The sequence below is a fragment of the Ictalurus punctatus genome, chromosome 14 (assembly GCF_001660625.3).
Source record: "Ictalurus punctatus breed USDA103 chromosome 14, Coco_2.0, whole genome shotgun sequence".
Classification (NCBI taxonomy): Eukaryota; Metazoa; Chordata; class Actinopteri; order Siluriformes; family Ictaluridae; genus Ictalurus; species Ictalurus punctatus.
The window spans coordinates 4262985-4287215 of NC_030429.2; the positions used below are offsets into that span (position 1 = coordinate 4262985).

Here is a 24231-nt window from a genome sequence, read left to right on the forward strand (position 1 = left end):
ATGTAATAATAGTAACAGATCGTGTTTAATTGACACGTCAAGTTCAAGAGGTTTTATTGTCATTTCAGTCATATACAGTCGGTACAGTACACAGTGAAACGAAACAACGTTCCTCTAGGACCATGGTGCTACACAAAACAACACACTAACCACATGAGACAGAGCACTAAATAAGATCTACAAATATTCTACATAAAGTGCACGTGCAGACGTGTAATAAAAACGCAGGACAATAGGTACAGTAAGTAACAGTGTAGTGCCGAACAGTACACAGTTCTAGTGTGGAGGTGTCAGATCTAACAGCTAGTGCAGAAGATAGGAGCCAAGGAGTAACAATATAATTTAAAAATGCTATAAATGTAAACATAACATGCTAAGACTGGGTATTCAGCAAATTAGCATATACCAAATGTGAACATAGCAGTTGTAGTGGTAGCAGCCAGGTAAAGTGTGTATAGTGACAGTAAATTAGATACTATATTTTTATAATACAGTAGCAGCAAAAAATGCAACAGTGTCAATGCAGGAATGTGCAAATATTTCAGTGGGAGTTGGGTGGTGTTCAGTTCAGAGTGTATATGATATATATATATATATATATATATATATATATATATATATATATATATATATATATATATATATATAAGTCCAGTCTCTGAGTATTGAGGAGTCTGATGTCTTGGGGGGAAGAAGTTGTTACACAATCTGGCTGTGAGGGCCCGAACGCTTCAGTACCTTTTTCCAAATGGCAGGAGGGTGAAGAGTGTGTGTGAGGGGTGTGTGCGGTCATCCACAATGTTAGTGGCTTTGCGGATGCAGCGTGTGGTGTAAATGTCTGTGATGGGGGAGAGAGACCCCGATGATCTTTTCAGCTCTCTTCACTATCCACTGCAGGGTCTTGCGATCCGACGAGGTGCAATTTCCGAACCAAACAGTGATGCAGCTGCTCAAGATGCTCTCAATAGTTCCTCTGTAGAATGTGGTGAAGATGGGAGGTGGGAGATGGGCTTTCTTCAGCCTTTGCAGATTTAAGCGTGGCAGCATTTAAAAAAGACAAACTTTTGCACAAAAAAGATTTTTTTTTTTTCATTCATAAATTATAATAAATTACAATTTGCAGAACATAGAACTATAGTAATGTGACTAAGTAAGTTAGGGAGCTATCTTTCAAAACAATGATGTCTTTCCCAAATCAAGCAGCTGTTTTTTTTTTATAGTAACCAGCAATAAACTCAATCATTCACTTTAAGTAACCGCTTTATACTTGTCAGGGTCATGCTGGATCCGGAGGGTCTTCCAGGAACACTAGGCTCGTTAACACCTAGGGGCAATTTAGAGTAACCAATCTACTTACTAGAATGTTTTTGGGAGTTGGGAGGAAACGCGGAATAAACTGGATTTTTGCTTTCCATGAGCTGTAAACTGTAATCATCAAGATTAAAACAAACAAACAAACAAAAAAAAGCTTGAAATAGTTCACTTTATGTGTAATGAATCTAGAATACATATGAAAGTTCCACTTTCTGCATTAAATTTCAGGAAAAAAAAAAAGAACTTTTCCATGATATTCAAATTTTTTGAGATGCACCTGTATGTTAGACCTGAATCTTAAAAAACATTTGAAGTTTGAAGTGGACATTTTATTATTATTTAAAGCATACTGTTATAACCTTTTATTATTATTATTATTATTATTATTATTATTATTATTATTATTATTATTATTATTATTATTATTCATTGACAAGCCATTTACTTTTTAAGATTAATAATATTTAGACAGACTAAAAATTCATATAAAGTACCATGCCATTTTAAGCAAAATTGGGAAGAAAGAAAGAAATAAAATAATAATGAGTAAATTTGATAAATTAATAAATAATAATAAATAATTAATGCGTGAACGAGTTCATTCGTTAAGATGGATCTCTTTTTTTTTTTTTTTGGAGAACCCCCAGCACAGATGCCCTGTGCACAGCACATGGCATATCATCAGTATGGCCAGGCCCGGATTAAGAATTCAGAGGCCCCTGGGCACAGTGTCTTGTAGATCGAACTCGGGTCGAATGTGTCAAAAACTACTTTCAGGCGCCACTCTCCCTATGGCCTACGCCACTGCAGACGTAAAGTGGCGCGCATCTTGTGTACCTCAATGTAAAAAAAGAAAAGAAAACATTTTTTTTTCTTCTCCTCGATTGGGCCCCAAAGTGCGCACGGGTCCCTGGGCCCGTGCCCATAACATCCATTGGATAATCCGGCCCAGTCCGTGGCTCTATAATTATGAAAGTGAATTTAATTTGCCTAGACACCTAAATGACCTACTTTGCATAAAGACCCATTATTTGTGAACTGCCCATCACTAGTGTTGAATCCAGACGGGTAGAGATGCTGTAAAGGTTTTAACCATAACTTGGCTAATTTATGCTCCATGTTTATGGCCCTTTTGGCGTTCCATAGACCAGACCGGTGACTGGATAACGAGTCACTCCTCACTGTTCGTCCTAATGTAGGCCTCTTTCCGCTTGGCCATTGTCTGCGCCGCTGTAGTGCTTTAACGTGGCATTTCTGCTCCCAGCAGGTGCGCTCTGAAGTGTCCTGAGCGTGTCGCTTCCGGATTTGAGACACAGCCCTGGATGTGAAGGAAATCACAGCAGTTTGAGAGATGGCCAGATCTGCGGCGCACACAGGAAAGATGAAGAAGGACGAGTCTTTTCTGGGGAAGTTCGGAGGCACGCTGGGTCGCAAGAAGAAGGCAAAAGAAGGTAAATAAATAAATAAGTACATACATACATAAATAGAGGTGTAGCCTATATGACACCTGAAATGAGATGTGCCCATGTCGTGTTGTAGAGTAGCGCTACTGTCCATGGTGCTGTTTTATATACACTTCATTTTCAGCAGTGTGTGTGATGTGTCTTGTCTGGCATCAGTCATCCCTAGCATTTAAATCATGTTCATTCACAGAATATATGAATGCTATTAAGAGTGAAAAAAAGAAAGAAATTCACTGATATCCAGTGAAAAAGTCTGGCACTGGTGCTGATGAAATGAACATAAATAGACACCTATGCCTGGAATGCAGGGGTGTTAAGATAACAGTACTATTATACTTTTAATTCACATTTTTCTGCCTTTGTTGTAGAGGCATTACTGTTTTAATTACGTGAACAACTTCTGCTGTTGGTGGCGTCTACGCTTATTTAAATACATATTCACATTAGTTTCACTCCCTTCAGTTTTATGATTCACGAATCACCCTACTGTTATGTGTGAACAGCTGCAAAGTGTGTGTGTGTGTGTGTGTGTGTGTGTGTTTACCCTGATGAGGACATTTGGTTAGATCTATTTTAAAAACTAAATGTTCCCTTTTGGTTACTGAGGTTAAGATTAGGATTTAGGTTTAGTTGTAGACGTAGCATTAATCAGCTGCTTTAATAGTTATGTCATAGAAGGTCCAAGGATTGTAGGACAAATGAGTGTCTGTGTGTGTGTGTATGTGTGTGTGTGTGTGTGTGTTTTCATTCTTTTTCGAGCTGTCCCGAGTTGCTTCGGAGCCAGCTCATTCAGTCATGATTGCTAAACACTCATAGTATATAAACAGAACAACTCATTAGCAAACCCTTAAGAGAGGTAGACCAATTTACAAATTTAATTAAATTCAAAAACTTTTTTTTAATTAAACTTTTAATTAACAGTCTCAAAAGGTCAAAAGACTGTTTGACAGCCTGTGTGTGTGTGTGTGTGTGTGCGTGCGTGCAAATGTCTCAACACTTCCTCTGTGATCGGTTATATATATATATATATATATATATATATATATATATATATATATATATATATATATATATATATATATATATATTAAAAATGAGGAATATTGTAACCATTGTTTTGTCTATCAACAATTGAGTTGCTCAGGAAGTTGTCCTGACGACAGAAACACAAGCATGTGAAGTGGCCAAGGCTGACTGTTGGGCTGAAATAGTGTAATGACAGGTGGTCAGTTTGGTAATACTGGTGACATTCTGTTGTGGACCAGACATATGCGCAGGATTAGCATGGTGTGGAGTGTGTGTTGAACCCCTTAAATAATCATACAAGACCCTTTGCATAATTTCTAATGTTATTTTAGGCAATTGTGAATTGAAATGACAGTACAGGGAAACAAAATGAGGAAAAAAGCACAGACGAATTAAAATGTTCCCCTTTTTTTTTTTTACTTGTACACTCCAGTCTCCTGTCTCCCCATCTGTGTAGGTTTTGGGCTCATCGATGCAGAGAGAACCCGCACATGATTAAGAGAATTGTGCTGGTAGGCGTCATAGTAGCTAATAGACTATAGGACCATCACCCCCACATGTGCTTGTTGAACATCCCACTCCAAATTCTTTGCTGTTATAAGACCCTCCACTCTTCTGGAAGGGCTTTCCACTAGATTTGTAGTGTTGCTGACCTCACTACTGCTCTTGTGGCTGAATGAATGCAAATCCCCACAGCTGCAAGAGCATTAGTGAGGTCAGGCGTTGATGTCAGGCTAGGAGGACCGGGGTGCAGTTGGTGTTCCAGTTCATAACAAATGCGTTCACTGGTGTTGAGGTGCAGGACACTCGAGTTCTTCCACTCCAGCTTTGGCAAAGCATGTTGTAGAGCCCCGGTGCGTGAGGGTGTGGAGGAAGACTCGGGAGGCAGGCGGAATTTTAGCCAAGCTCCAGGTTCGTGTTTATTCAGCCCACACTTTTTTAAAAAATTCAACAAATCAGGACAACACAACAGAAACAGGTCAGTCCCGGACTCAGAGCTTTCGCTCCGTCAAGTTCAAGTCCATGCTCCATGGCGTGTGTGGAGCTCTCTCTCTCACTCTCTCTTGCTCGTTACAGGAGTCAATGACCTGTAAATAAACTGCAGAATTAAGACTCAGGTGAGAATCATCACGTGTTACCTGTCAGTTTGACCCGCCTCCTCTCTGTCCACAGCTGACGCGTCACCACGCTCCTGCTGCCACACATGTCTTAACAGACCTCACTCTGTGCACAGGGACATTGTCATGCTGGAACAGGTTTAGACCTCTTAGTTCCAGTGAAGGGAGACTAATGCTACAGCATACAGTACAGTAATTCTATACAACTGTGCGTTTCCACCTTTATGGACACATTTAGGGAAGGCCGACATATGGGTCAGATGGTCAGGTGTACACAAACATTTGGCCATATAGTGTATTACTCTTTGCATTTTCTGCTGGTAGTTTGGATAAGTGGCTTATGGAGTGAATTGTTTTGTTAGGTAATTTAGTAGGCTTTGATGCTATGAATTTAATGCAGTTTGGGGGAAAAAGTAGCCCAGGTTCTTTCACTTTGTTGAAATTTAATCTACGTTTATAGGTAGGCAGCAAGATGCCCATTAAAAAAAAAAAAAAAAAGGAAAAAAGACAGAAATTAAAGGGAATTAGGGATAAAGATATTAAATTAAATTTAAAAAGACAGTCAGGGATAAAGATAAAGAGAATGAAGAGCAAGCTATATATTTAACACCGATGCAAGAAAAACAATTTAAAGACACCGCCTTCCTGAAGCAACCCATGAGTGTTCTTTGTGTAAGATAAAAATGTTGCATAAAAGTTATCATATTGTAATGATTCTTGCCAGTGCAAATAGAGGATCTTGTTTATATTTCCTAGTTATTACATATAGTATTTGCATGTTTCTTTTTTATCACCCAAAAAGGGTCCCCAACACAAAATATTGTCCACCAAGTCTTTGAGACCGGGGTTGAATGTGATTAACTGTGTAAACAGAGATGTTAGATGGTATTGTGAAGTTCAATTGTTAATTGAACTGGGTTGTATATGGCAACTTGCCACCACTGATACCAACAACATACAGCAGCAGTATGGAGTGATACTGATATTATTCCATGGACTGTATGTTAGATTTTTCATCTCAGCATTTTCCTCTGAAGAACTTTCCTCATATCCCTGCTGTGGACATTAATACTGAGTACTGAGAAGGAACTGTTAATGACCAGGATACCCTCGGGAGAGTGTACGCTCCCTGGCCGGGAAAATGATTTTCTAGGGTGGTACTTCTGGGTGGATAACTTGCAAGTGGTTAATGGTGGAAACAATTTGCTTTAAACAAACATACATGTTTGTTTGAAGCAAAACAAAGGTATACTGTAGTTCCCTTCCTACTGGGTTTGCTGTTTTGCATTGTGGACACACTTATCTGTCTGTCATCTGAATATTTCTTGCTGGTTTCTTTATATGTTTTGTTCACTTAGTCACGCTGTTTGGTCCCTTAATTCCACTGCGTAGATTTTTAAATTTGACATTTGATAATGAGTCTTTATTAGACACATATACATTACAGCACAGTGAAACTTTTTTTTTTCACATATCCCAGCATGTTAGGAGGTAGGGGTCAGGGTGCAGGGTCAGCCATGATATAGCAGAGAGGGTTTAGGGCCTTGCTCAAGGGCCCAGCAGTGGCAGCTTGGCAGTACTGGGGCTTGAACCCCTGACCTTCTGATCAGTAAACAAGAGCCTTAACCAAGGCAAGTCAAACCACCACTGCCCCCCCACCACTGCTCATTTGCTCCATGAGTTTAAAATGATTAAATCATACTGTGTAGTATGTAGACAAAAGTTTGTGGATGCCTGCCGATAGTATTCATACGTGCTTCTTTGAACATCCCATTCCACATTTTGTCCCCCATATTGCTGTTATAGTAACCTAAGGCTTTTCACTAGATTTTGGGGCATGGCTGTGGATATTTGTTCATTCAGCCACAAGAGCATTAGTGAGGTCAGGCACTGATATCAGATGATGAGGCTTTCCAGCTCATCCCAAAAGTGTTCAGTGGGGCTGAGGTCAAGGCTCTATTCACAAGCTTCTCAGAGCCAGATATAGCTTGCGGTGGAATGTTAGTGAGCTTCTTCACCATAGCAAAAAAGTGATTTGGATCTGCATGTAGAGTACCTCATACTGTAGGAAAGATAGGAAGAACGAGCGGCAGTGAGGGCTCTATGGTACTTATGCAAATGTTCTGTAAAGGCCAGAGAGTGCACAGTAAGTCCAATTTTCCTGCATAGGCTTTCCAAGCGATGACCTTTAGCTTTCATCTCTCAAAGTTCAGGAGTGAACCAGGGTGAGATGTGAGTGGATGGAACCAGTCTAGTTTTAACAGGAGCATGCTTCTCGAGTACTTAAGAGATTGCATTATTATAGAGACAGCAAATTTCTGATGGACAGTGGGATAGTAAGGAGTCAGAAAGAATAGAAGCCCTTATTGACACCGAGAAATCTGATGGGTTTACAGAACTGATTTTACAGTAGGTGAGCTGTTTTTTAATCGGCAGTATTGATATAGGAAAACTAAACCTAAATTTGAAAGTGTATGATCAGAGAAAGCAAACTCAGAACCAGTAACAGAGACATTATATAAGCCAGATGTACAGGCATTAATATAATATTACTTTCATAATACTCTCATGGCAAACTACAGCCAACCCTCCACCTCTACGGTGGGGGCGTGGTTTTGAAAAATAGATATACCCGGGCGGTGTATGGAGGTTTAAATTCAGTAAGTCAATTGGCTCCTGCGAAGTCTCGGTCCGAAGTAACATGTCCAGGTTTGCATCGATGATTATGTCATTTAGCACGGATGCTTTATCAGTCAAAGAGCGAGTGTACAGCAGAGCACACAGCACATCAGGAAACGCAGTTTTGCAGTTGCCAAAGTCACGATCGATGCGTAATGACCTCAGATTTTTATAGCTGATCACACATTTTTCCTGCTGAGATTTACCAGGAGCACGGGTGTTAGTGTAAATCACAGGAATGTTGTTGGGAGATGTGTAGTGAAGAGACCAAGGTCTCTTCCGTGGCCGGTGTAAAAAACTCCAAGTTGTTTACATCATTGATATGTGTCCGGGGCCAAAGGAAAAGCTCCTTTTAAAGATCTAAGCTGAGCAGCAGAGTACTAGAGCCATGTCAGGAGAAGAGAATTGAATAAAGTCGGCCAAAAGCAGTCCAAAACGACAGAAGAACAGAACTTGAGAGCAGTTACACAGCGTTACACACAACTAATCGATATACATGCGTTAGCCAGAACCGTATTGAAACTACAGTCGCAATTCAAAGAAATACCAAGGAATAGAGACGAATGGAGAGAGCTCGCAGCCAATCAGTGTGACAAGATCACTAGAATCACAAAATCCAAGTCAGTCAAGTTCAGGTCTATCGACTCTCAGCAAGACCATATCCAAAAATAAAAATGTATCAGCCAACAAACAAAAACAAAAAAATAAACCCTGTTTGGTAGAGCCTGGGACCTTATCAGCATGGAGCGGCAGCACAAGCGCACTTAGCGTTCTCACACTGGCAATGGAGCAGGCGCACGGTGGCTTAGTGGTTAGCACGTTTGCCTCATACATCCAGGGTTGGGGGTTCAATGGCCCTGTGTATGTGGAGTTCGCATGTTCTCCTCCGGGTACTCCGGTTTCCTCCCCCAGTCCAAAGACATGCATGGTAGGTGGACTGGCATGTCCAAAGTGTCCGTATTGTATGAACGGGTGTGTGCACAGAAGGAGCCTCCCCTGGCATATCCTGGGCAACATTCAGTATCATACTGCTGAGTGGCTAATCCTTCCACCACGATGGTTCCACTTCATAGTGTATGAACCTCGACACGAAAAGAAGAAGACCGGAAATGGAAAACCAAGAAGAAAAATGACCTTTTTTATGCTGGTCTTGGAGTCGTGTCTTCTTCCTTGCACGAAAGCCTTTTGGGGCATTGCAGTGTAGGACTCTCTTAATGGTAGATGTACATACTTCGGTATAGTATTGGTAGATACTTTTGGATAAATTAAATCTGTATCCTGATTTCTGTAATGTTGCTTTTTTGTCAGTGTCCATTGTTTAAAGGCACTATATGAATAAAACAACTGAATACTTATGTAACTGATGTCTCCAATTTCTTCACCAGTTTCTTTTTTGTTGTCTTGGGGTTCAGCTGAACCTTTCGGACCAAAGTTTCTTTCATCTTGAGAGTTAATTTGTGCTTCTTTCCTGAACGATTCAGTGTTGGCGCGTGTGTGTATGTGTTTGTGTGTGTGTGTGTGTGTCACTGCTAAACACATATGGTTCTATTAACTGTGATGTGATCAGTGTTGCAAGAACAATTTAACAATAGACTTTGGTCAAACTTTGGGAATATTTAGAGGTACACAGTCTGAGTGGTTTGATATGTTATTACAGTGATACTGACAGTGTTATAGCTTTCCTAGCTCCTGCTATTCTAACGCAGCTCTACTAGCGTTATCGTTATCAGAAATAATTCTTTGTTGTTGAGACATAGCATTGGTCTATTGGCATGCTCACTTAATTTCAACAGCACAACAGGGACAATCTTATTAGTACCAAAATGTGTGAATACAGCACAGCAATGCAAGGCGTGATGATGGCAATGCAAAGTGGCAAGACCCAAATTTAGCCTATTAACACTGGAAGCCTCCAATCAGGCACTTGTTCCCCTGTCTGTTTTGTGCATGCTCATTATAAATCCCAACAATTAAAGATCCTAAAAAAGATTATACTAAAAATCTACAACTAAAATTATATGAAAGACACGAAGTGTATTTTTGAATTTGAAACAGAATTCTGTTTGGTCTTACCATTCAAATGTGTACGGTTGCTTTTAAAGAACATGTAGCAGCACTCTGGTTTGTACATATAGAACACTAAAATAGAACGTATATTGTGAAGCAAGTGTGTTTGAAATGCTAAGTAATAATGTGGTTAAAGGCAAGCAGTTTGGCAAACAGTAGCACCAGAAACACAGACCATGCGCCATTCATTTGAATAGAAATGTAGCAGCAGACTAACAGAGCTCCTACAGTTGTATTTCCTAATGCACAAGTTAGTTTTTCTCAGATAAGCATGGAGGAACTGTGTGCCTTTGATCTGTCAATCCAAATGTTTCTCACTGACAAGCATTAAGTGCAGTTGCATAAATGCAAGTCATCGCTTTCCACATACTTGCAGTCACATCCTCCAGTCTTCATTAACTGTAGTGACACAAGTGCCACAGAAGAAAGGTACTAAAAGTAAGTTGTCTATATTTTTATCTCTTACACTAGTATATTTGATCCTCTGCTTTTAACTTTTTTTTTTTTTTAAATGCTAATTGTAAAATTTACACCTACTTAATTACCATTATTTGGCAGCACACCTGGTGGTGTTGTGATATTTGTAAAAAGGCGGCAGTAACAGTGCTGTAATACAGCACCGTCTGTAGCCAGCCACACTCCAGAAATCTCCAGAGATACATTTATGGTGACGCCATGTGTGTCCAAACTCAAATACCTTTGAACAAGTCTTGCAGAACCTGTCTTCCTAGAGATAAGCTGTCAATATGGTTTGATTTGGAAGATGCAGCTCTGCATCTATGGGAAGTTTATTTGATATTTTAAGCAGCTTGAACATACCACACTGCAACAAATGATATATCTTAGCAAATGAAGATATTTTGAATAAAGGAAAAGTTATCTAATATTTCTTATTATGAGATTATTATATAACAAATATAAGACCATTAGGGATTATTTCTGGACAGACTTGCTCAATTCACACTTGAAAAGGTCTTATTCTATTGGCAGATCATTTTTCAGCTTTAGAGACATCAATGCTTGAAATAAATAAAATTATCTGTCAGTCGAATAAGACGAGAATTTCAAGCTTGAAATGAGTAAGATATCTGGAAATAGGCTCAATAATCTTAGATTTGTTTATAAACAATCCCTTAAGGAGAAATATTAGTTGAGTACATGCTAAGATATTGTTTCTTTGCAGTACAGCCTTTGTTCCGTAGATCTGCTCTAGGTGATACTAAACCAGTAGGTTAGGCATGAAATGGCACAAATCTGATCTGTAGTCAGGACCTGAGTAAATTATCAGTATTCAGTACAAGTTGCAGCTGTATTGATTGGTACTGGCTGTAAGTGACAATGCTCAGCTGCACTTTGCTAATGGAACCTGAACATGGAAACGGTATCAGACGATTAAGCCTGCATTGCTTTTAGGGATATTTGTAGCTCACCGGTAAGCAAAGGTTTTCTGATTAATTTAAAATGTTAAATTAAATCACGACAACATGCATCAGAGCTAAACAGGATGAATCTAAAAAATGTTATTTAAGAAAAAAAATGGCTCCCTAATCTAAAAGTCTGCAAACATAGATTGATAAGCAAGACATTAAAGAAGTGTGTGGATTTGTTTTATTGTGTTATTTGGAACTACTGTTGCCTGTAGACGTTAGAAAATATCCACTTCAGGCAACCTATTTTCGTGCACATGTATAAAAAACAAAGAAAAACCTGACATTATAGGGAACTGCCAGTCCACCTGTGCTTTCGTATTCTTTAGTATTCAGCCATGTTATGATTTCTGTTCTTGTCCTCTCCCCTCCTCTCCTGTCGCCTAGTGAAACAGGAGCAGCAACGTGTAGGGGGTTGTGCATGGACAGAAATAACGCATGCAAAAGCTGGATTCAATGCCATAACCCCACAAACAGCAGCCCACTGAATGCTTGTGTGGACACACACACACTCACACACACTCACTGGTTCATACACCCTTTCTCCCGTCATTTTGTTAAGGGTACCTTCTGGATCCCGGACTGTATTTTACGATATGGCTGGGCTACTATGTGGGACTAAGAGAAAAAAGCAAGGTAGTGTTGTGTTAAAGGGAATCAATGAATGAAAATAATGTGTTTAGCTGTTTGATTATGTGACTGTCCTTCATAGTGAACGCTTTTGTGTTATTAGTCAAAATCGGTCTCTTTGAGTACGTGTGGCGCTGCTCAACAGACTTCAGATGGGATACCTGATCTTTGTTGCTTGTACTGTCCATAAGCTCTACTGCATGGACTAGTGTTTCACTCCCTCCTTTAAATTCTGGGATTCTCTGATTATGTGTACCCAGCAAGCCTGGTGTCTCTGTTGTATCAGATTAGTTTGTGTCCAGCGCCAGAGGGTTTAGAAATTATCTAGCCAGTGCAGCCACTTGGGGAGGAAATGGCATAATTATGATAAATGCTTAGGCTGTAATTACAGCGGAAATGCCAATTTTTATCCAACGTACAATTAATGCCCCTCCTGCAAGCCTCTCAGAAGATCCATGTTGTACAGGAAATAAAGGAAGTAGTATGTTCTGGAATAAGTTTTGTAGTTTGTAACTTCAGAACAGTTGAGAGATGAGAACTAATTTAGCTTAATTTCAGTATATCAGAGAGGGTGTGGCTGTGTTTTGGTGCGTAATAAATGTCTCTGATACGAATCTCTGGCTCCACCTACCCCGTAGGATATGGCAGCAGCGGCATATGAAAGGGAGCCGGCGCACTGTAGTACCAAAGAGGAAGTGAGATTACATTTCTGTCTCTGTGGATAGCTATTAGTAACCTGCTAAGAAAGGGGAAGAGAGAAAAGGGGAAATATGGATGATTTGGGTGTAGGGTGTATTGTGTCTATGGGTTATTCTGAATGGCACAAATAAAATTGCTGTTCTGATCAGGTGCAGCATGCTGGTTAATTTCTTAAAGAGAAAATCTGACAAAAGTTCCACAAATGCAGTAGATGCTGGAGAAATCTCTTTTTTTTACTCTGCTTGAATGTGGTTCTAAGATTGTCTCTGATGTTTGTGTGTCTTTAGTGAGTGACCTTCAGGAAGAGGGGAAGTATGCCATTAACGCACCACTCCTCCCTTCCAGTACTGACCTGCTCCCAGAGGACATGCTGCTAGGTAACACACTCCTCCCTCGTCATCAATTCAACTTGATTTACTCTTTTACTACCAGGAGAGAATCTCTGTTCTTGTTTTATTTTTTACTTTTGCTAATTCTGAATACGCTTTGTTTTCAGTACCTCTGTAATAACATACTTATCCCCCCCCCCCTCCTAAAAAAAAAAACAACAACAATAAGAACTTAATAACCACTTTCCCTCAGGATTGTACAGATTATACAGCGAAATTTCACTTTAAATGAGGTGTGTGACAGGTGAGTCGTGTGTATTACACTTTAAAGGACAATAAATACCACATTGTCCTCTGTATGAAATTATTTCAAATATTTCAGACAGTATCTCACAAAAGTGAGTACACCCCTCACATTTTTGTAAATATTTGATTATATCTTTTCATGTGACAACACTGAAGAAATGACACTTTGCTACAATGTAAAGTAGTGTGTGTACAGCTTGTGTAACAGTGTAAATTTGCTGTCCCCTCAAAATAACTCAACACACAGCCATTAATGTCTAAACCGCTGGCAACAAAAGTGAGTACACCCCTAAGTGAAAATGTACAAATTGGGCCCAAAGTGTCAATATTTTGTGTGGCCACCATTATTTTCCAGCACTGCCTTAACCCTCTTGGGCATGGAGTTCACCAGAGCTTCACAGGTTGCCACTGGAGTCCTCTTCCACTCCTCCATGACGACATCACGGAGCTGGTGGATGTTAGAGACCTTGTGCTCCTCCACCTTCCGTTTGAGGACGTCCCACAGATGCTCAATAGGGTTTAGGTCTGGAGACATGCTTGGCCAGTCCATCACCTTCACCCTCAGCTTCTTTAGCAAGGCAGTGGTTGTCTTGGTGGTGTGTTTGGGGTCGTTATCATGCTGGAATACTGCCCTGCGGCCCAGTCTCTGCTTCAGTATGTCACAGTACATGTTGGCATTCATGGTTCCCTCAATGAACTGTAGCTCCCCAGTGCCGGCAGCACTCATGCAGCCACAGACCATGACACTCCCACCACCATGCTGACTGTAGGCAAGACACTTGTCTTTGTACTCCTCGCCTGGTTGCTGCCACACATGCTTGACACCGTCTGAACCAAAGTTTATCTTGGTCTCATCAGACCACAGGACATGGTTCCAGTAATCCATGTCCTTAGTCTGCTTGTCTTCAGCAAACTGTTTGCGGGCTTTCTTGTGCATCATCTGTAGAAGAGGCTTCCTTCCGGGACGACAGCCATGCAGACCACTTTGATGCAGTGTGCGGCGTATGGTCTGAGCACTGACAGGCTGACCCCCCACCCCTTCAACCTCTGCAGCAATGCTGGCAGCACTCATACGTCTATTTCCCAAACACAACCTCGGGATATGACGCTGAGCAAGTGCACTCGACTTCTTTGGTCGACCGTGGCGAGGCCTGTTCTGAGTGGAACCTGTCCTGTTAAACCGCTGTATGGTCTTGGCCACCATGCTGCAGCTCAGTGTCAGGGTCTTGGAAATGTTCTTGTAACCTAGGCCATCTTTATTTAGAGCAACAATTCTTTTTTTCAGATCCTCAGAGAGTTCTTTGCCATGAGGTGCCATGTTGAACATCCAGTGACCAGTATGAGGGAGTGTGAGAGCTATGACACCAAATTTAACACACCTGCTCCCCATTCACACCTGAGACCTTGTAACACTAACAAGTTACATGACACCGGGGAGGGAAAATGGCTAATTGGGCCCAATTTGGACATTTTCACTTAGGGGTGTACTCACTTTTGTTGCCAGCGGTTTAGACATTAAAGGCTGTGTGTTGAGTTATTTTGAGAGAACAGCAAATTTACACTGTTACACAAGCTGTACACTCACTACTTTACATTGTAGCAAAGTGTCATTTCTTCAGTGTTGTCACATGAAAAGATATCATCAAATATTTACAAACATGTGAGGGGTGTACTCACTTCTGTGAGATACTGTATATATTAAAGAAAGACTGACTAGTATTTGCCGCCTCTTAACAAGCTGCCTCTTCCCTATTTTTCATTATAGTGTTATTGACAAAAAAATGACAAAAAAATAAAAATAATTCTTTAGTTTCAATTCTAATAAAATGTATAGATGTCACGTATCGTGACGTGGAGGAAGATAGGACGCATGCAAGCGATAAACAAAACGAGAAACATAAACACTGGTAGCGGAGAAACCAGCGTGAACTAAACTAACGAACCTGGACTATGACTATGACTCACATCTAAATCTAAATCTAAATCTAAATCATCTAATCTATCTACTCTAATATTCCGCGTTGAGTGTTGGGAGGCACGCAGTATATTTGCCGACATGATCAGCCTCGTAACTGCTAACAGCTGAGGGCAATACAGACACACGTGGCACAACAACCAATGACAGGACGGGGAGGACACATAACAGAAACATAAACAAATGCACGTGTCAAAATGTCACTATTGTCCACACGGGAAAAGCAGGTGCTCGCGCACCTGCTCGTGCACGCGCGCTCATATACTCCACGGCGCGTTGCACAAAGGGGGACTCATGACAATAGAGTACATTTCTCATGCTGCCTTATACACTTTGAGCCAGCCCAATGGCTGTGATGCCTTTTTATGTGCAGATTTCTGCCTAGAATTGTAAATAATTAAGCTTTATTTGTTTCAGCATAACATCTAAACAAAACCTGAGATCCGAATACAAGTAAATGTCATTGCCAATGTGAATTAAGTTCTCTTTTGTAACATTTTGACAACACCCAGTGTTACTCAGAATCACCTCTGAGTCACAGGAAAGTCAAAAAAGTTCATCTTTCTCTTTTATTAGAGGAAGTATTGAGTCACTCCCAAAACTTATTTTTGGTCACGGTGGAAAGTATATGTATGTATACAGGCCTCTCCGAAAGGATTGGAACAGCAAGGCCAATTCTATTGTTTTCACTATACATTGAAGACATTTAGAAGAAGAAGAAGAAGCCTTTATTTGTCACATCTACATTACATCACACTGAAATTCTTTTCTTCACATATCCCAGCATGTTAGGAAGTTGGGGACAGAGTGCAGGGTCAGCCATGATATGGCGCCCCTGGAGCAGAGAGGGTTAAGGGCCTTACTCAAGGGCCCAACATTTGGGTCTCAAAAGATGAAAATGAGATGATAGATCAGAATTTCAGCTTTCATTTCCTCATATATACATCTAGATGTGTTAAACAACTTAGAACATGGCACCTTTTGTTTGAACCCACACATTGTACTTTTAAAATATTGGAACATATGACTGATAGGTGTTTCTTGCTGCCCAGGTGTGCCCTGTTAGATCGATTGTTTAAATACTTAATTGCTCTGAATGTCTACTCTTGGTTTGAGTGCTAAGATTCGCCTGTAATGACTGCATTTGTTGTTAAAAAGGATAAATCAACATGAAGACCAGAGAGCTGTCTATGGGAGAAAAGCAAGTCATGTTGAAGCTGAGAAGAGAGAGAAAATCTATCAGAGCCATTGCACAAGCATTGGGCGCAGCCAATACAACAATCTGGAATGTCCTGAAAAAGAAAGAAACCACTGGTGTACTAACACCCAGACATGGAACAGGTTGGCCAAGGAAAACAACAACAGCTGATGGCAGAAACATTGATAGCTGTGAAGAAAAACTAAAAAATAACAGTGAGTGTGATCCGTTCTAAAGGATCCGTTCTAAACGCCATCTTTCAGAGAGCATACTCTGCTCTGATTGGTCAGATGTCCCAATCTGTTGTGGTTGGTCTAGTGCTGTCAGCATGTCAAAAAGGAACCGCCCATTATCATAACGAGTTTCAGCTCCATTTGTCAGCGAGCAGCCGATGAAGACCAGAGGCGGGGTTTTTTGTTACAAACCTACGTAGGTTAGTACAGGAAGTAAAGTCTGGAATCACTAACGACTCGATTCAGCTGTTCAGAAACGGTTCCTTCTTTTGGGAGTCAATAACTCAGTTTGTCGTGCGCTTTGATTTTTTAAACTTTGCAGACTTTTTACATTCACAAACAGCTCTATAACACACTACCTGAAAGGTATCATTTGAAAAACCATAATAGGTGCGCTTCAAAATCAACATGGAACTTGAATGGTAACCAGTGAAGAGAAGCGAGCATAGGTGTAATGTGTTGACATTTTAATAGTACCAGTCAGTAATCTGGTCGTCGCATTTTGTACCAATTGCAAACGATCAACTGTTCTAGGCAAACCCAGATAGAGCGAATTACAATAGTCAAACCTAGATGTTATAAATGCATGAATAACAGTTTCGAGGTCATTCTTGGAGAGCATCATATTCATTTTAGCAATAGATCAATAGTGCTTTTTAAAACAGCACTAATCTGCTTATCCAAGCACAGTGTGGAGCCAAAAATGACAGCAAGGTTTCTGACACAGTCGCACATATTAGAAGAGAGGGGACCAATCTCACTGACAATGACAGAGGACAGAGCTGTACCAAAGACGATTATTTCGGTTTTATCATTGCTGTAAAAAGTTCATGTCCAGCCAGCGTTTAATATCATGTACACAGTTAAACAAACTAGACACAGAGTAGGTCTTATTTTTCACAGGAAGATAAAGCTGGGTGTCATCGGCATAGAAATGATATGATAAGTAGTGTCTCTCAGTAATATGACCTAGAGGAAGCATATAGAAAAGAGAAAAGTACCCAAAATGGAACCCTGGGGAACACCATAGGGCATTTGAGCACAGGATGAGAAACACTTCCCTACATTAACAGAAAAGGTTCTCTCCTTGAGATAAGAGGCATACCATTCCAGCACAGGCCTCTGAAACCCTGCTACATGATCATGTCTTTGCAAAAGGATATCATGATCTACTAAAACATAGATTAAAATACAGCAACAGCATGAGTCAAGACTGAGTAAGAGGTCATTTGTACCTTCAGCAAAGCAGATTCAGTACTGTGAAGTTCCCTGAAACCAGACTGAAATTAATATAAAAATTTTCCAAGAGTTTTGAAATGAAAAATAGTTTGGAAATGGGTCTGTAGTTATTCATGACATGCTGATCAAGATGATGCTTTTTTAATAGCATGTTTAAAAGTGACAGGCATCACCCCATTGACTAGAGAGCTATTAATAATAGCGGTCAAGACCGGACTCGAAGCAGGAAAAGCCCCTTTAAAAATATGCGAAGGCAGAACATCAGAAGGGCAGAAAGAGGACTTCATACTAGAACCAATATCAAAAAGCTGTGAAGGAGACACTGGTTGAAAAAGCAACAGAAGAAAAAAAATGCAACAGTCTGGTGATGTTAGTGGTTCACCGGCTTGATGCAGTTATTGCAAGCAAGGAATATGAAACCAAATATTAAGTGTCATTTACTTTAATTTACTTTAAGACAATGTGTTCCTATACTTTTGCCACCTAAACGCTGGGTGGTCTGCCACCAATGGTGCCATGTTTGTATCTGTTGTATCATATTCCAGTACGCACACACAAACGCCTTCCACCCTGACCAAAAATAGTTTTGGTCAGTGAGTCAGTACTTCTTCTAATTTGTTTTTATATATATATATATATATATATATATATATATATATATATATATATATATATATATATAAGTTTACCAGCAGTATATTGCACACAGCAGCACACTTGCCTTCTTCCCATGGTTCTTACCCAGGTTAGCGACACACATGCACCCAGCTGTGATTCATGTGTGAACATGTGATTCATCAGGCCGGCCAGGCCACCTTCTTCCACTGCTCCATGGTCCAGTTCTGCTGCACACACACCCATCGAAGATGTTTTCAGCGATGGGCACTCTGATCCGTCTGTGTTCTCTGATCTGAGCACTGTGTGTTCTGACACCTTTCTATCATAGCCAGCATTAACTTTTTCAGCAGTTTGTACTACAGTAGCTCTTCTATGGGATCGGACCACACGGGCTAGCTTTCATTTACCAAGCACATCAGTGAGCCTTGGGTGACCATGTTCCTGTCGCTGGTTCACTGGTTGTCCTTCAATGGACCCCTTCTGATAGGTAGTAACTATTGCAGGCTGGGAACACCCCACTGCCTAATATATCCCACCCTTTAACAGGTGCCACTGTAACGAGATAATCAATGTTATGGTATTTGTTTACTTATTTATTTGCCAAAAACTGCAGCTTTTATTTAAAAACTAAAAGAGCAAAAAGGTTTCCTTTTTCAGGTTATGGGTAGGTTTATTTGCGATTATAGACTTTCATGATGTCTTATTCTCTTCACAGAGGAGAATGCTGAGAGGATTATGTTAGATCCCGTCTCAAGAGAGAATCCCAAATTTAAAGACCTACAGAAGGTTTGTTTCTCATTCCCTTTGCTTGACTCTTTGTGTTTTTTGGCAACACCTAGCCAATCTAGACAACAGTAGATGTTTAAGTGTCCAGAACATGTTGTGGCGTAAAAGCATTTCAAGAGTTGTTTTCTCAGCCGAAAGTTGCTTTCTCAGCCGAGCACTGAGGCAATGAGACGTCCAGTTATGATGACGCTGCTCAGTGTTGCCTTAATGATGCTGGTTACTCTTGCATTAAACCCAGGTTCTGGTTGATTGGATCAATAATGAGCTGGAGGAAGACAGGATCATAGTTAAAGATCTAGAAGAGGATCTCTATGATGGACAGGTGTTGCAGAAGCTGTTTGGTAAGAAAAGATATTGAGAGGATGTAAGAAAGAGCAGATCATTTAATGATTAAATACTTTGGTTGACAGAAGTGGATTTTATATGTCAGTGCTTTAACTTACACTGGGAACAAATGTGTGTGTGTGTGTGTGTTTTATCTCTAACAGAGAAGCTTTCAGGACGTAAGCTGAATGTAGCAGAAGTGACCCAATCAGAGATCGGTCAGAAACAGAAGCTACAGACTGTTCTGGAAGCAGTGAATGAGCTGCTCCGACCTCAAGGCTGGACAATAGATTGGGGAGTTGATTGTGAGTACAATACAGTGAGGAGTGTGTGTCGTCCTATCTTGATCACCCCAACACTTTCATCCAGAATAATGAAAGGCTAAATGTTGTGTCCTGGTTTTTCCTCCTTCAGCAATCCACTCTAAGAACCTGGTAGCCATCGTGTATTTGCTGGTAACTCTGGCCATGCACTTTATGGCCCCAATCAGGCTCCCTGAGCATGTCTCTGTAAAGGTGGTGGTAGTCAAGGTGTGTAAACTTGTCTAGAACGTTGACATGCTCATTCCATTCATATTCATATGAGCTAAATAGTAAAGCTTTCAATTTCTTTATGTTCTATAGAAAAAGGAGGGCATCTTAAACACATTGCGTATAACAAAAGAACTCACAACTACTACAGAGTAAGTGAAGCATTTGACTTCCCTTAGTGGCATCTAGTGGTCGAATGATGCTTTCTACACAACATGTAACTACTGTGTTACTCCTGTTCATTTGTAGGATGATGATGGGAAGATTTGGTGAGTAGGCAATATGTTGGTAAACATGAGACAGTTATCTCACAAGGGCTCTAAGTACATGATATTGCCAAAAGTTTGTGGACACCTGACCATTACACCCATAAGTGCTTTTGGAACATCACATTCCAGATTTGCTTCCCCCTGTTTTAATAACCTCCACTCCTCTGGGTAGGATTTCCACTAGAATTTGGAGCTTGGCTGTGGGAATTTCCCATTCAGTCACAAGAGCATTAGTGAGGCCTGGTGCAAAGTCCTGGTGGTCCAGTTCATCCCAAAGGTTTTCAGAGTGGTTGAGGTCAGGGCTCTGTGCAGGACACTCGAGTTCTTCCGCTCCAAACTTGGCAAACCATGTCTTCATGTTCCTGTTCCACTGGAACAGGTTTGGGTGTCTTAGTTCCAATGAAGGGAAATCTGAATGCTATAGCATGCAAAGACATTTTATTCAGTTGTGTGCTTCATACTTTGTGGTAGCAGTTTGACGATGCACCGCATGGGTGTGATGGTCTGGTCGTGTGTCCACAAACTTTTGACCACACAGTGCATGTGAAACAGTTGCATAACTTTACTGGAATATATTAGATTTATAATATATATATATATATATATATATATATATATATATATATATATATATATATATATATATATATATTGTTTTGTGATTGCAGAGAGGGATGCCTTTGACACCTTACTGGACCATGCACCTGACAAGCTCAATGTGGTCAAGACGGTAAAACACCTTGTCTCACAGCATGTCTCACACCACAGTACCCCTCTATTATATTTAAGATGTCCTCCTATAGTATAATGTCTTAATAATAGTAAGTCACTTTAACTTTAAAGGCTTTAACATTTTCAAGTCCAGCCATCACGTGTTACTCTTAATAGACCTTTCAATGGTATAAATTTCTAGATTGATGATGGTTTATCGTCTTTCTCAGTCCCTGATCACCTTTGTAAATAAACACCTGAACAAGCTGAATCTGGAAGTCACTGAGCTGGAGTCACAGGTGAGCCAAACTGATCTTCTCTTCTCTTCTCTTCTCTTCTCTTCTCGTCTCTTCTCTTCTCTTCCTTACAAACATTCTGAAAGACTTCCAAAGTATCATACATAGCCTGTATCTGTCAACATCTAAACATTAATATATCTGTGCAAATCATCTGTGTGTTTATAGTTTGCAGATGGTGTATATCTGGTGCTGCTGATGGGCCTATTGGAAGGTTATTTTGTACCGCTGTATAACTTTTACCTCACGCCAGAGAGCTTTGAACAGAAAGTGAGTGTAATGCTCCTCATTCGTTCAGCTGCATGGACCACTCTGTACCACAAAAATGGTATTTTTTCAGGAGAGAGGAAATTTAATATTTAGGAAATTTAATATAGAGGAAATTTTACAATTTGTGTGTTACACAGGTGCATAATGTGGCATTTGCATTCGAGTTGATGCAGGATGGAGGACTGAAGAAGCCCAAAGCTCGACCAGAAGGTACTAAATAATTAATAATTTACTAGGTTAGAACACCAGGGATTAGAATTATTTCTCTTAGTATAAATCACTTATATGAGTCACACAGGGAATTAAACTAATGACAGGCGAGTGCTTATAGATCACCTGAAATACATAGCGTCTGACCTGTAGTATGTAGTTTATTCAGTAGATGGCGACACTCACCGTATAACCATCCACACAATGCACAGTTCTCTAGTTAATTATTTTCTGAACCTGTAGGATATTTATAGTTTGACTAATAAACCATACGGTTAGTCTCTGTCTCAAACTTCAGTGGTCAAACATTCATGTAGATGTGGCTGTCTCCTGGATTAATCTCTAATCACTAAACATTAGAAATTATGATTCATAAACACTGATTGATGAAACTAAAAATAGGGTAAATCACACTACTAATCTCATTTATCATTAAGGTATGTTATCGATTCTAAGGTATGTTATAGAGTCTCTGTTATAGATTCTTCTGTTTTTTTGCAACGCATAAAAAAACAAAGCATCACCTGTCTCAGAGTCTCATAAATAAATCCTGTTTGTACGCTCGCTGTATGAACATATGGCCAGTGACAAGATTCGTGAAGAGAAATGCAACGCATTATTGCACTGTTCTCAGGTGCTGAATATAGAGCAGAATCATTTCAAGACGATACTGTTCAATCCACTGTTAAAAAGAAGTACCATTTGCATTTGAGGCAGTTTGTCAGGTTGGGCTTGTGATGAAGATTGTAGAAGGTGGTAGATGCGAATGTTCTACAGACAGATTCTAATATCTTTACTGAAAACCTTCAGTGGTTTACGAGGCTCAAGGAAAAACTGCACCATCTAGCATTTTGAACATCTGACTGCTCGAGAACTGCTACCAGTATGCTATCTGTTTGTTTGTTTTTTGTTTTGTTTTTTGTAGATGTTGTGAATTTGAACCTGAAGGCTACTCTGAGAGTCTTGTATAACCTCTTCACCAATTACAAAAGTGCTGATTGATGGAGAAAAGAGAGTTTGGCTGCAGATCAACACTTATCTTATACCTGAATGATGCCATATGTCCACTTTTTGTATTTAATAACATTTGTTTACACATGTTGCCTGTCTTTCTTTGCTCTTAAGTACAGATGCAGCTGTTCTGTCAGAAAGCACTAAACATAATTCAAATGCTATTATGCATAACTTATGAAAACAAGGCTCACTGCTCCTAACAGTGTTATGTTAGATTAATAAGTGCTTGACGTTTGGATATTTTATGATCTGTATAGTCTGTGGATTATTTAAAATATAATATATGTTATAAATGTATTCTGATTATTAAACGGTTATATTCAATATCATTTGTTCTTGTCATTTACTTGTATTTGTTATTATTTGTCAGTTTAGCAGTTATTTACCAATTATATAAGGGTCAATCTACCAAAGCGTCATGAGTACAGGATAAGATCTGTGCTGATCAGCCTGGACACGTACTTTCTCCACTAGACCTGCAGTGAATATGTACAAACAGCTAAACCATTCCAGCTTAGCATAGGAAACTCCTGAATACTGAATGAGGTCTTAAATTGGTAGTATAGCTTATATTGATCACTTTTCCATGGTCTTTTTATGGTCAGCTTAGAGAAATGACCAATAGGAAGGAACATCAAAGGAACATCAAGCGTGTTCCAGAATTGTATTGTGATTTGTATGGGTTAATAATAATTCGCCGTCCACACCACACAGAACAAAAAAAAAGCAAGAGAGTTAAAAGTAACTAAAGAAGTGGCTAAGTAAACCCATAAGCACTTCGTAAGATTACACTCAATTACACTGCTGTCAATCTTCATTTTAATTAACTTTGCGACAGGAATAAATGTGGACTCCTCTACTGCTTTAAAGGAAAACAATCATAAATAAATTCACAATGTTATCAAATCTTATTAAACCACATGCATGTTAAATGCAATAAGTTAATATGCATTCTTCTGAAAGGTTTGTGTATATGAATATTCTACTACAATCTGAAGAAGCAGTGGCTGCACTGAGCAGTGCCATGAACATATTGTTTAGTATTAGACTACAATTTACATGAAAAGGTCAAGCTTTCTTTCATCATTAAATTAAAGTCCATATATCAGTAGGGCAGAACATTCATTTATTCATTCATCTTCATTAATCTCTTTATTCAGGTTATCCTGAGAATCCTGGGCACGAGGTGGAAATGTACCTTGGATGGGATGTGAGCCCGTCATAGGGTACACATAGACATAGGGGAAATTTAGGGGGCTTTCACACTGTCAGTTTAGTCCAAAATAGAAAACGTAATGTGAATGCTGTCATGCGGACCAGAAGTGTGAAACTCCACACATACAGTATCCAAGCTCAGGATTGGCCCCCCAAAAATTAGGATTAGGATGGCATATAATTGAATCAAACATCTAACTTTTGCTGAAAGGCAGAATATTTGCAATGTGTTTGTTGCCAAGGACATACTGTACTGGTGCATCTAAAAAAATTTGAATATCGTGG

General features: G+C 39.8%; 1 protein-coding gene across 3 annotated transcripts; it reads left to right on the forward strand.

The window, feature by feature from the left end:
* The first annotated feature begins 2493 nt into the window (after nt 1–2493).
* On the forward strand, nt 2494–23055 carry parvb (parvin, beta). 3 transcript variants are annotated; one of them, XM_017484853.3, is made up of 13 exons: nt 2494–2765; nt 12711–12800; nt 19037–19107; nt 19346–19448; nt 19596–19736; nt 19846–19961; nt 20055–20113; nt 20211–20230; nt 20899–20960; nt 21172–21240; nt 21406–21507; nt 21645–21717; nt 22643–23055. In XM_017484853.3, the coding sequence occupies exons 1-13, from the start codon at nt 2666–2668 to the stop codon at nt 22717–22719; spliced, it is 1083 nt and encodes a 360-aa protein (XP_017340342.1). In that variant the 5' UTR covers nt 2494–2665; the 3' UTR covers nt 22720–23055. The 3 variants fall into 3 exon arrangements, with proteins under 3 accessions (XP_017340342.1, XP_053541870.1, XP_017340341.1); XM_053685895.1 differs by lacking the exon at nt 2494–2765 and adding an exon at nt 9951–10105; XM_017484852.3 differs by lacking the exon at nt 2494–2765 and adding an exon at nt 11571–11730.
* Nucleotides 23056–24231: the final 1176 nt, after the last annotated feature.

What these genes read in the sequence shown, in the direction of transcription:
- parvb (XM_017484852.3), top strand. Translation starts at nt 11,583, where the DNA reads ATGCTTGTGTGGACACACACACACTCACACACACTCACTGGTTCATAC. An exon ending in GAACTCACAACTACTACAGA is followed by an intron (nt 20,114 to 20,210) that starts GTAAGTGAAGCA and finishes GTTCATTTGTAG; the next exon opens with GATGATGATGGGAAGATTTG. An exon ending in GCCCAAAGCTCGACCAGAAG is followed by an intron (nt 21,718 to 22,642) that starts GTACTAAATAAT and finishes TGTTTTTTGTAG; the next exon opens with ATGTTGTGAATTTGAACCTG.